At 36.8% G+C, this 14018-nt stretch overlaps 1 protein-coding gene across 3 annotated transcripts in view; it reads right to left on the minus strand.

Annotated features, from left to right (window-relative positions):
• The window catches only part of NPHP3 (nephrocystin 3), a 32613-nt gene that overhangs the window by 10459 nt on the left and 8136 nt on the right, over positions 1–14018 (minus strand). For 2 of the 3 annotated variants that reach the window (XM_072952831.1, XM_072952929.1), the window contains exons 7-17: positions 11911–12067; positions 10313–10387; positions 8755–8928; positions 6777–6880; positions 5690–5804; positions 5291–5434; positions 4713–4810; positions 3458–3560; positions 2962–3044; positions 1387–1525; positions 217–381 (exon numbers count right to left, since the gene is read on the minus strand). In XM_072952831.1, the coding sequence (XP_072808932.1) occupies positions 217–381; positions 1387–1525; positions 2962–3044; positions 3458–3560; positions 4713–4810; positions 5291–5434; positions 5690–5804; positions 6777–6880; positions 8755–8928; positions 10313–10387; positions 11911–12067 (1357 nt within the window). The remainder of the gene's footprint in view (positions 1–216; positions 382–1386; positions 1526–2961; positions 3045–3457; positions 3561–4712; positions 4811–5290; positions 5435–5689; positions 5805–6776; positions 6881–8754; positions 8929–10312; positions 10388–11910; positions 12068–14018) is intronic. The other variant, XM_072952886.1, reaches the window with a different exon arrangement.

Genomic DNA, 14018 nt, shown 5'->3' on the forward strand with positions numbered 1-14018 from the left:
TAGCCACTTCATAAAGGTACTTAACTTCACAAAAGTTATAGCCAAATTTTATATCTAACCTAAAATCACTGCAAAAAATTTTTGTAATGCCAAGTTTGAGATTTCAATTTTGTCTTGTGATTTAAACACTTAAAATGATGTGGTATGACAGAGCATAATACACATATAATATGTGGACGTTCATAAATGAAAACACCTTATTAAAATAAAATTTACCTGTAGATGTTGAAACTTGAGCAAACCACAACTGTAAGTCAACAAACACATTTTGTGCAAACTGTGAATAAGGGAGGTCAAGACAGCCCAGGACATCTCAGGATACAGTTCCATCAATTCTGACTCACTCACACCATTGTGACTAACATTTACGAGGCAGAGAATCTAGGTAGATAGACGAATTAATAATGATCATAAAGCACCTCTTTAAGTTACTAACAGTCATTAAAATTTCCATAATTCTTTCAAGCTTATCAACTTCTTATTCAAATTTATCATTCAAATGATTTAATAAACCAAGAAACAGATTTCTTAAAATAAAACATACTTTCCAAAAGGCACTAATCAAGAATAAGAGAGTATATACAGAAAATCTAGCTTACCAAAGATAACACACAGACAGAAAAAGTTTAGTGAAAATTAAAACTGCAGGAAATGTATTACTGAAATTAATGACAGAGTTCCAATTCTGGGAAGATGGTGGAAGGAAACAGCCCTCCTACTACAAATGCCTGTTACTATCTGACAACATGTAACAAAACATTTCTAAAAGTACAGTTGAGCCTGTGGAAAAGAAAGGGAAATACTGCAAGTGCCAAAAATGAATAGGAAACTGAAAATCAGAAAATTATGTGTTAAGGACTTACATATGAAGAACAAAACTAAATTTTGAAGGGAAAAAAATATGAGAACATTTTTTGATAGCTAAGGATTTTAAAAATAAGATACAACAGGCATTAACCACAAAAGAAACAGTTGATAAATGTGACTTCATTAAAATAAAACTTTGTATAATGACACCATGAAGTTAAAAGACAAGAACAGGAGAAAGATATTGATTTGCAAACTCTGTAACAAAGGATTTGTACTCAATATGCAGAAAACTGAAGAACTCCTACAGATCCGTAAGAAAAAGTCAATTCAGTTAAAAAATGGGTAAAGGACTTGAACCAGCAATTCACATGAGAGGAAACAAGAATAGCCAATAAACATGAAAATATGAAAACTCTCCACGGTAATCAGGAAAATACATGTTTCCTGAGGTATCACTTCTGGCCACAAGCACGCTATGGCTGCAGGCATTCCTGTATGCGCTTCCAAGATTTGCTATTTACTTCAATTCACACACAAATACAAACAAAGCAAAATAATCTCCCTTTTATACTTCACCTGTTTCATTAGTTCTTTATCCATGTCATTTGCCATGGACTCCTGGATAGATTGCAGAACAAGTCTATATAATGAAACAGTGTCTTGACACTGGAAACACTGAAGAAGGATTTTATCTAAATTGCCTGCTCTCCCAGCACTGTTGGAATTGAGAACAGATTTAATTTCTTAGTCTGCCAACATCTGTGAAAAATTTGGGGTAAATAAAAACAATGCTATTTTATCTCTATTTTTGGTACTGTTCAATTGATAATAACAGGAATTCAATAAAACATGACACAGGGAAACGTTAGTCTTATGAGGCTGCTAGAGTTATCAGGGTTAGTCTACTATACCATTTAATTCAATTTAATAAACATATGCTGGGACTTACTATATGGTAAGGAATTACTACACATTATGGAAAATAAAAATGAGGAAGACATGGTTCTTATCATCTAGAGACATGTCACCTACATACAGGAAGCAGGAGAACAATTATAAATAAGTATTATTAGTTAATTAGCCATGCAAATTAAATTTAAACAAACAGAACCAGAATTTGGGAAATATCAGGCTAAAGAGAATCAGTAAATGGGGTTTGTTTTAAAATATTACACAACATTTACCAGTAGTTTCTTTTTAAAATATAAAGATATATAAAGAAGAGGGAAAAACAGACCAAAAATGGTCCATAGTCCTTCTTAACATAGATAATTTCAATAAATATTATGAAATGTATGGAAAATGACTCACATTCTTGAATTGTACTTATGTAAGCCACTGACGTTCACAGCAGCCACATTCACTGCCACAACTCTGGGAACAGGGGGAGGGGGCAGTGGACATTTTACGGGCAATTCAGTTTTAGAAGATTGTTTTCATTTCAAATTTGGTGTTTAAGATGAGAATGTGGAATTAAGAGACAAGAGCACTAAATTCAGGGCCCACAATATGAGCTGTGCTAGGATTACCACCTATTGTGATGAACACCAAAACAGACACTAATCATTTTGCTTTCTGGTTACAAACAAAGTAGGGTGAGGCTGTCCTGAAGAAGCAGAAGCAGTAAGACTCTCCCCTGTTCATCTACAGGCGAATTACTAATGGGTATCTAAAGCACAAGACTCTGTTTTAAGACGAAAAGGTTTATTAGGATATGAAAACAGACACAATTAAAAATTCCTGCCTACGTACCCACCTACTGATTTTCAAGGACACCTGAGTAACATTTTTATGCCCCAGTTGTCGCCTCACTTTCGCACAGCTTGCCATCAAGCAAGTGACAATGAGCACTCAGGGGTGGGCCCCAAATTGAGGGTGATGATGGCCTTCTTTTGTAACCCTTAGTCAGGAAAAGGTTAGTGTGATGAAAGCCAGACAAATATATCCAACAAGTTCTGGTAATTCTCAGGCTAGCAATCTTCAGTCATAAGTCACATGCTCAAGGGTGTTAGTATTACTGTTAGAAGAAACAGAATCTGAGTGGCCCAAGAGACTGTCGCAGTGATCAGTTCTCAGTTTCACACAGTGAGGGAAGCATTCTGCAGCAAACACAAAACATGCTGAAGATCACGTAAAATAACCACAACTTACCACGCCAGCATTTTGCCGAAAAGGGTGACATAAAGGGCATTGCAGGTTGTAGCAGAACGACAGTGTCGTTCTAGCTTCTTCTCCTGCACCAGTTTACCCAGAAACAAAACAAAAATACAAAACCACCCTGGAATTAAGTGGTCTTTACAACTGAGCCATCAACAAACATCCCTGCAGAAAGAACGTGGTTCCTGCCATCTCACCAGCGACATCGCTGCCGTGTGGTGGGGGCCACAGATGCAGTCTACATGCACATGCTTATCTGCTTCTAAAATACTGCCTAACATCATACAGTAAAGTAAACCTTAGGTCCAAATCTTTTTTTATTGCTTCTTCTCTATCTGTTATTAAGAGTGAATGTATTTAACAATTATTAAATTTCAATTCTCCTTAGAACCATAGAGAGATCCTATATTGAATTTTAACTCTTATATAAGGTGTCTTATAAGGAAAGCTATAAAGAGTAAAAGATAGCAGTAAAATTAAAAATACTTACCTGTTCTTTACTCAATTTAATGTCTACAGAGTGGCATTCTGCCATTATAATAGATCTTGCATCTTTTGGATTTAAAGGGTCAAGATGAAGTGTAGGCCACAACCTTTTATTTAAAGAAAAGAAAAGTGAAATTCTCTTCTAATGATACAACACAAGCTGTAAATCCACCCACAAGAGAAGTCAAAGTCCATTACAAGAATTAATTTTTATACTGTCTTTATAAAGTAAGCAAAATTAATCTCTGTTAATCATATTAAGTGGTATTATTTCATTTATTCCAACATGTATATCATTGCTTTTAGTGATTAATCACAACACTTATAAATAGCTTAAAAATAAATAAACAGATAAATAAACAAACAGCTTACACATTGATGGGGAAGCAGTAAAACACTTCTAGCTCTATGTTCTGTACACCAGTAAAGCAACATAGATTTTAGTACCTATGAGGAATAGCACCAGAGAGTCTTTGCCCACACTTGTAATCCAATCAGAATGTCATCCCCCTGTAACACATAGTCTCAACGGGGTAGTGAAAGTTATTTGCTGGGGGGAACAGTAAAATCTTACTCTTTTTATGTATAAAGCACAAATATACATACCTATCTGTCTATATACATGAACTAACAATACATAGCATATGTGTGGTATTAACATTTTTTTGGCAGAGAGGTATTTAGGAAGAAAATTATTAAAAAGGCTCCTGAAGGGGTCGGGTGGGGCATGGAAAAATAGGTTAGGAAACACTGCCCCACAGAATCAACTACCACCTCCCATTTTGAGGACTGCTCAAGTGAGTGCGCACTTCAGGACCACAGGCATCTGGTCCATTGTTCTAGCCCGGCCCTCCCTCTATTTTCCTCACCCATAAATTGAACTGCCTACTATAGACATCACTACTTGGAGCTACAATTGGCAACTCTAACCAATCATGTTCAAAACCAAAACTCATAACAGTTCCTCCACAAGTCTGCCCATTCTTTGTGGTTCCCATCTCAGTCCATGGGACCACAATTAATTTCACCTCAAGCCAGAAACCTGGGAGCCACCTTAGCCTTCTCCTCCCTCACATCCCAGATCTAACCTCCCACCAAATCCTACAGATTGCATCCTCCTCTTGAATTCGTCCACTTCTCCCCACCTTCACAGCCACTTACACGAAAAGTATGAAAACTACAAACACACATCAAAACTCTTCCTTGTCTGTACTTAAAACATTTCACGTAATCTGAAAGAACGAACGTCAGCAGCGTACCTCCACGCTGGAGGGCAGGTTTCTACATTCACAGAAACAACTACTCTCACGTTCACCGGCAGTGGGTCTATCAGCCATTTCATGTGTTTTTCAACTTGCTTAAAAATATAAAAACAAAATTCCATCTATTAATTCAAAATATTTCAAAACGACCCAATAACAGCGCCCCATGTAAACTGAAATTCTCATTACGTTTCTCATTATTATTAAAGATAAAAACTTTATTTTGGGATGATTTATCTCAGACTACTGGAAGAACAAATGGCAAAACCCTGCTATCGCTGACCTTAATACCAGACATGGAAGGAAACGTCAAGGCCCTAAAACTTATGTCAAAATGAACAAAATTTGCTAATTGTGAAAACACAGTCATTCTTTCCCAATGAGATGCTAGCATCTACTGGAATATAGTACATTTTCTTATCCATGCTTCCTCCCTAGAAATCAAGCAGAAATAAAAGAAACAACACCAGCATTTTTTCCTTCTCACAAACGTGATTTAAATGCCTGCTATGGTCATTCCTGATATTTTTGTGTCTTTCTGGGCGTATCAATAGATTATAAAGCGAAAACAGTACCTGCACTTGATCGATAGAATCGATCACGATGATGATGCTGCCTTGATGACGAGCCGAGAGTTTTTCCAGCCAACGTGGGAATTCTTCCAGAAGCTTAGCAGGATCCAGTGTCAGAGCAGATACTGACCAAGAATGCTGCATCAGCTACGAGGTGAGAACCCACGCGAATTAAAGCAGCCACCCTGTATCACAGCTGGTGGGAAATATTTCTATCTCTGCATTTTAAACCAAAATTAAATCATCAAGAGGACCCAACTGCGCTGAGTATTAGTTTTAACCTCATGCAAAACCAAAACAAAAGGGTGATACCGAAAACTGGTTTATCATCAGGTACTCAGCCCCAACAACCTCTGAAGCTAAATAAATATTCTAATAGTCCCAAAAGATGGCACACTCTACCTTTAGAGTTAGTCGTTTAATAATCAGGGAAGACTCTGAGCTGGTTGACATGGGCCTCCCCACAAAATGAGAAAGGATTAGAGTGTTAGGAGAATTCTTCTGCTGTAACTGGATCCTGAAAGAAAAAGACCTTTTACAAAACTGATGAAGCTCCTTTACTGTCAACAAAAAAAGAACTCACGATGCATTAAGCATCATAGGCTACCTGTCAGGAATCACATGGTCAGTCAATTTTGAATTAATATGGGAAGTTTCCACTTTTACTCCACTGTTAGATTCTTTTAAATAAAACACTGAAAAGTTACAGATTCATTTTAATTACAGATTGATGTTAAGTAATGGAAACCAAAATAGTGTATATTTGAGGTTAAAGTATTAGTAAAATGAGCAGTAACCTTTAACTACAAATACGTTATTAGAGGAAAAAGAGAAGTTTGTTAATTACAAAAATAGTATTTTCAAACATAACTTTGAGTAAAAGGGTAATAAAAAGGAAATAACATATGCTAACTCCTCAAGGTAAATAGTAATTATGAATGAAAGAAAATCATCTAAACACTTGTTTTTAAATAATCTGAAAGTAAAATAAAAAAAAGAGCTTATTAGCTTAAACAGATCTTAGTCCATAATCTGAAGAAATAGTTTGCATTCACAGTAAAGGTTATCCTTAATTTTGATATTCTTTATGATTTATTTAACTCTAAATAGTTTGTCTTTGTCTTATTTCAAATATTTAAAATCCCAGTGAGACTTTAAAGATGAAGCCAATAATTGAAAATAAAGGCACATGCCCCTGAAAATTCACCTAATTTCACGTCAAACTGACCACTTCCTTAGCTCTGAACTACATCATTTATGTACATAATCCTAAATGCTCACATTTCCTATTCCTTTCTCATTCTGTATCTTCCCTCTAACATCTAAATTGTACACATCTCAGGGCATGAATCTATTATTTTACTCCTTTTTGCTTTTTTGATGTTTGGTACAGGCCATGCAGGAAGGCAGACATGCAGTAATGCATTTTACTGAATGAGTTCAGTAATTGAACTGATGACGACAAGAACTTAATTGGACTGCGTCATACCACTTTGACAGAAGAAGGGACTTTCCAGAGCCTGGTCCTCCAGATACAAGAAGGGGCGGAATTGGTGCCGGTGCTGCCACCAGATCATTGAGGCGCTGGTAATACTAGAAACAAAAATGAATTGAAGTTGTGAGGAAGTACGTGCCTCTTTGAATATGAAATAAGAGTCAATTTCTGATGATCCTCTGAAATCAGTGGAGATAAGCTGCATCAGAAAATGAAATCTACTTTCAGTCAATAGCACCCTCATAATTGCTTATTTTTATGGCTGGTTAAATATGCCCAAAGTAGTAAACTAAGAGTGGGCCCCTATGTCTTCTATCATAGTAATGCTGCAAATTAATGGATGAGGGACAACACTTAGGAGCCCCATGGGGTCTTGCAACATTCAGATGTTTTGGAGAATGCTGCAGCGAGGCCACTGTATCACCCTGTAGCTCCTGAACCACTTAAGTACCACAGAAAGCCTTGAGGGTGCCTGCAGGCCACCTAGATCTCCTGGTCAGAAGAAAGCCTGTCCTGGAGACCCTCTCAGTTTCCAGTGATTCCTGAGAAACAAGAGCAGGTCTTATCTGGAGCCTCGGAATCTCCCAACCTGCTGCAGAGAATCAGGTTAGGACAAGTCGCCTGCGATCTTTCTGAAGCTGAATGAGTTCTTTGCAGACTCTAACAACTCTGACTTCTAGGCTTTCCCCAGACACAAAAAACTGGCTCAGGGCTGAAAAGAACATGCTCAGAAACCCAAAAATATCTCAGTAGTTACAAAGGAGTTTCCAAAGTTATCTTGGGGGTTAAAATGTTTATTAAGTGGACCAGTGGTCTAAATGACATGTAATAAGTAGTTTGTGTGAGTTTTACGGTAGCAGAAGTTTCCAGCCACTACTAGAAATAATTAGTATAGTTTTTCAATCAGTTTTTCTGTTTGTCATTTCATATTCCCCAGGAATTCAAATCATTCTAAGAGCAACGAGGCTTCGCAAGAAACAAAGGGTATAATTGATTTATGATGTTGTAAATCTTAACACTTCAGTTCATGGTCCACGTAAAGCCTATTTAGACCTCTAGTTCCCAAGTTAAGACCCTCTGTCATAGTAGAAAGAAAGCACAGGATTTGGAGCCAGAAGACCTAGGTTCAAATCTCACATCTGCAGTCTACACCCTGTATGCTCTTAGGCAAATCATAATCTGAACCTTAGGGTCTCCATTTATCATGTGGCAGGTACTGTGCCAAGTGCTTTATGCACATGGTCTGGCTTAGTCGCCCCAACAACCCTATGAAGTAGGCATTATCAGTTATTCCCATTTCACAAGAGACAAGAAAGTCAAAGTTTAGAGCTAAGTAACTTGATCAAAATCCATAGTGAGGAAATGGCAGAACCAGAACATAAACCCTGATGGTCTAAATTATAAAAGTCCTTGAAAAGTCCTATAAAAATGCAGCTGTTAGTGACAGCTACTTTAATAGTCTTTAAAAGATTAGTTCTTACATTAATTTTTAATTATCATTAAGTATTTTTTGAACTTGGACATAGATTCTCTGTGCACTTCTAGTTTTGTTAATTTGCTTAGATATTTAAGGATGCTGAAGGATCTGCCTGTTGCATTAACTGTGCTTTGTTTTCTGAATGTTTGAAATTTTGACTCCTCCAAGAAGTGGAAGAATAGATAGTCTTACTCCTTTTATCAAGTTTCCTAGCCATCCCAATCTTGACCTAGTGAACTAGATGTAACATAATGAACATGTAGTTGATAAATCCTAATCTGTAACTAAACACGTTTGATGTTCATAAGTATACCTGAATCTCACACATCTTTATATGATACAAACCTATGCACATGTCTCAACATGGATAATTAAGCCATGAGGGCAAACACTAACACCATCCTTAACCTTGACTATGATTAGGTGAAACAACAATTATGATACAGCCTTTAAGTGGCAACTGATCTTTGTTGGAACAATACACCAAATGCTTACTTTCTCGAATCCCAACTCATGGGCTGAGTTTGAAGCCTGCTGAAAAGCTTCCAGTTGCTCTTGTTCATCATGGATGTCCCATAGAACATCACCAAAATCATCTTCTTCTGGAATAGAATCTTCACTGCCCAAATCCTTAGTGTCCACGTCTGTGTTTTCAAAGCCCAGGATGTCCTGAACACCAAGAGTAAGCACACAAAAACGAATGAAGAATGTGAAGCCCTTGGCTGCAGTATTGTTAGTACAGAGGCCTCAGGTGGCCCTCACCTAACTTGGAGGGCAAGTCCAAACCTACAGCCTCATTATAGTGCCTCCAAGGATGAATTTCCAACTATAAAAATAAGTGCTAGTTTAAAAATGAAGAAGAGAAGTAAAGAAACATTAAAATAGTAAACATAAAGACTTCTCTCTTTCATTAAAAATAAAGTTAGAGGGGAATTTAGCTCCCATGAGATCTGGTTTCCAAAAAATGTTACACAATATCTACAGTTATGTCTGGCTGATGAATAATTTTAAAGACTGTGCTAGTGTCAAGGAAATATGTTGCTTTACATTTTTGTAAGAATTTAATTACTAAGATGGGGTTTCTTGATATCAAATATTCCCACTGATATCTAATCTTTATATTAATCACTGAAAATATGTTGTCCCACAAGCAGTAAAATTGGTGAATCTGTCCATTGTCACTTTCAGCCATTTATTCTGCTCAATTCACCTCATTTATCTTGGTCCTAAAACTCACAAGGTTGTTGAGAAGATCAAAACGGATCAATTCAATCTTTATACCAAAGATCACTAAACAAAATGTGTTGCCAGCAGTCGTATCATTACGTCTGGGGGCTCACTCTTTTTCTCTGATCACAAACCTCCATACTTGTAACACAAGTTAATTTCAAAAAGTAATCTCATCTCTTACTTTTCAAAAAAGGTCCCCAGCACCCGAGGGAGGCTCAGCAGGTAAGGACAAACAGGCTAAACACGGCATGCCTTCCTCTTGTGCCCGTTTCACTTGAAGACAGGGGATTCTTTTCCTCTTTATTATCATTATTAGCATTTTTGCCGGTACATAATTTTAAGTGATTTTTAGCATTAAAAATAAAAACAGGTATAATTCAAGCAGAATATATACTGCTGACCTCAGACACCTCAGGGTGTGTTTTCATCCCTCTCTGCTGTTAGGGGTAATGTGGTAGAAAAATTCAAGAAGGGTTTTTCTAATCTACAAAAACTCTAGGTGCACACAGAATCTGAGGAGACTCTATTGAACAAGATGAACATTTTCCCTTAAATACTTCCCTTTTTATCTACCATTTTTATAATCCATTTTACATTTAATAGATATTAAAGCATCAAATCGCTTGTGAGACAGTTGAGAGATGTAGATACGTGGTACTAGTGACGCCACGCTAATACCACAGGACCAACTCCCACCAGAAACAATGGCACACTCCCTGGGTATTGTTTAAAAAAAAAAAAGGATCTTCTCTGGAAAACCCAATTTTACAGAAAACAGTCTTAAAACATTTGAGTTGAAATCTCACAGGGACTGAATATTTACCTGTTTAATAATCTTTTCCACATAAATATAAATTTTATATACTCCTTCTGCAGGATCTCCCGAGTGATCAATGATCTGGGGGAAAAAAGTTTACAACAACAAGAAAAAACAGTAGTAACAGGAGGAGGTGGCGTGGAACACTGTTACGGTGCTTATGTGTCAGGACCTGTTCTAAGTACTTTGCGTATATCGTTAGCTCATTTATCTCCACGACAACCCTGTGAGGAAGACACTATTAATCCCTCCATTTTACAGAAGAGGAAACTGAGGCAAGTTAAATAACTTGTTCAAGGTCACACAAGGGACTTAGGGTGAACAATGTTGCAAATAAAACACAAAGTATACTCTATTTTTTGCTTATGTGTCCTTATTTTGTCTTTTGTATCATTTAGTATATATAATCTTCAAAATCCATCTTGATATCAGTAAATTCTACAAAACAAAAAAGCAAAGAAGTTTATCTCACATTTAAATTTACAATCATGGCAGAGAGATCTAATTTGACTGCTGTATACAAAAATTCAGTCTTCTAGTATACTAATTTTTAAAAGCAATATTTATAGGATAAATAGAATGAAAATAAGAAAGATGAACTAATGTCTTTCCTCATGGGAGCTAGTGGACTAGGCTGAAACTGAAATAATTAAAACAAAGAATGAAATGGCTCTAGAGATTAACTATAATAAAAATGTACTCTTTTGTCTTAGACTCTTCACCATGTTATGCTGGCTGCAAGCTATCTTGTCAATACTAATTGATGTAAAGAGAAATGCTCGGATTCACATTTGAACTTATTTTCTATCTGGGCACAGAGAAATGGAAACTTCACCCAAATCCTAGAGTTGTTTTTCATTGTACTCTTAACATTGACTATAAACATTTACCAAGTTATCTCAGCGCGCAGTAATGCAAAGCCTGTAATCTCTGTTCTAAAATATATCTCACTATGCATCTAGGATGATCACATCTTCCTCCCACTCCTCATTAGGTTTTGGCTTTTCCAGTGCTCTCAGGAAAGATTATCATGGAAAGGCTCCTCCTTACACTAACCCTTGGTGGACAGCAGATAGAAGGACTCTGTGCATGGGGAAAAAGCCCAGTAAAGAGCCTGATTTGTCCACTCACAGATCATTGTCTTTTTAGGCACATACTGCATTCTTTCTTTCTTTCTCTTAGTCCCCACGAATCTGCTAGGACATCTACTGGCTCTGTCAAAATGTACCCAGAATCCTACCGCTTCCCATCACATCCTCTACCACCACCTTGGTCTGAGGCACCAGCATCCCTCACCTGCATGATGGCACCGCCCTCCCTCCAAACCAGTAATTCTCGACACGGTATTCCGAGAGATCCTCGTCAGAACAGCATATCTTCCTCTTTGCTTAAAGGCTTTCAATGGCTCCCCATCTCATTCTAAGTTAAAAAAATCAAGGTTCTTCAGGATCTTCTCCTGTGACCTCTCCTACTTGCCTCTTGTCACTACTCCCCTCCAGCCACGCTGGCTTCCTTCCTCTCCCTGAACATGCCACCTCATGGCCTTTGCTCCAGCACCTCTCTCTGCCATGCTTGTTCTTAGAAAACAACTCTATGCATTTTACCTTGGCTTTGCTGGTCTTGTTCAGGTTAGAAACTTGATCAATCAGTTGCTGGACAGAGTCAGAACTGACTTTCCCATCCTCCAAACGATGATAAATTAACCGTGGTTTGCCTTCAGGGTTTTTCAGAAAAGCTTCTTCACAGTCCTCCAATAAAAAGCTAGATTGAAAATTAGTATTTCTTGTGCTAAACGGCACGGTGGCAGCAGTTAGTCAACTAACCTAAATGCCAAGGAGGAGGATTTACAATGACCAGTGGCCAGAAAAGGCCCAGCTGCCGAACAAGTGAAACTTTCCAACAATGAATGTTTTTATAGTTCTGTCTTAGCTTAAGTCTTAAAACATAACATGTTCATTGTCAGACAATGAGAATAGGTATGATAAATTGTGCACTAAACTGAATTTTAAAACATGCCTAACTTTAATTTTTCAATCTAATTAAAGAAAAAAAATCCTTCTCAAAAATACTGTTAAACATGGCTCAAAATAGTGGACCAGACTCACGAGACTTTGCAAATAAACGGGAAACCTAACTCCATCTACAATTATGTAAATCTCAAGTTAACACACAAATACTATCAGCCTCAAGGTTTCAAGATTTTTCTCTTCTCTAGTCCTTTAGCCTTTGCTTATCCAATAAATGATGTGAATCCTTATAACCAAGATACACTATAAAAAAGATCCAGAGGTAGATTGGGAAAGATTAGAGAGCTAGTAAAAAATCATTTACTGCAGTAAAGGTTAAAAAAAATTCTACTTTGTTACAGTGTACTATAACTGCAGTGTACTATTCCTATTTAAACTCTAGAAAAATCTTCAAACAACCTACTCGCATTTCCTACACCACAGGAAAATTGTAAACAATAACCCCTCTCTTAAAAGCATTAAATGAAAGTTTGTCTAGAGAGGCAAGTTAGTGTGTATACATAGGGCAAAGCGATTATGTGATTCAGAATTTGCATAAAAGATGAAAATACTAGCTCCAAGACAAAACAGAAGAAAAACAAAATGAGGAAAAGAAAAAGAAAAAAACTGAAAGAAGGAAAAACAACATGGTTTTAAGGATTGAAAAATCAACAGGAGAAAAACAGCAAATGACATATACCACCACTGGAGATAGAATACTACCCAGACCTTAAACAACAAAACAGGATATACTCTTAATAAATATAAAAATAAAACAGGAAAATAAAAGAGGGAGGGGAAGTAAGGAACCTCGACTAAAGGAGATCAAGTTGAAGGAGGCTTTAAACTCGTTTTGGGAGAAGGTTCCTTGACCAGGTGGTCCTCTGGCCACGTGGCCTCTGGCTAGAGTCTCAGGGTCAACGAGGGATTACACTGCAACGTGCCTTGTAAAGCTTAGGACTCCAAATACTTCCATACATAGTTCAAGTCAGAGCTGATCCTCAATAAAAAAAAGAAAAATGCTTTGAAAGGGTTAAATCCAATTAGCTAGCAAATGTAGAAAGAAAAATTAACCTCTGCTTTAACCTATTTTGTCTTCTATGTATATATCTAACTGGTAGAAAAAAAAATCTTTATTTGCAGACTAGATTCACCGGTGTGATAATATTCACATTATAAGAAAACTGCTCACTTTACTGAACTTAAAGTGATAGATAGGCTCTTCAGATTTAAAAATATGATTTAACACCTGTACAAGTGTTCAAGTGCCTCTCAAAGAAAATAATGAAGGTAAATGCGGATTATTGAAATCAGGGATCACTACTTTTTTCTGTAAAGGGCCAGCTGGTAAATTCTTTAGGCTTTGCTGGCCACACAGTCCCTGTTGTAACTACTCAGCTCTGCTGCTGTAGTGTGAAAGCAGCTGTAGATAGTACATATATCCATGAACATACCTGTGTTCCAATAAAATTTTACTTATAAAAACAGGTGGCTGACTGGATTTGGTTTGAGGGCCATAGTTTGCTGACTCCTGTTTAAAATTATCTTTAACAAGGACCTACTATATAGCACAGGGAACTATATTCAATATCTTATAATAAACTATAGTGGAAAAGAATCCAAAAAGAATATAGATATATATACATATATATGTGTATGTATAACTGAATCATTTTGCTGTACACCAGAAACTAACACATTTAAAT

Source organism: Vicugna pacos, chromosome 1, assembly GCF_048564905.1.
Source record: "Vicugna pacos chromosome 1, VicPac4, whole genome shotgun sequence".
NCBI lineage: Eukaryota > Metazoa > Chordata > Mammalia > Artiodactyla > Camelidae > Vicugna > Vicugna pacos.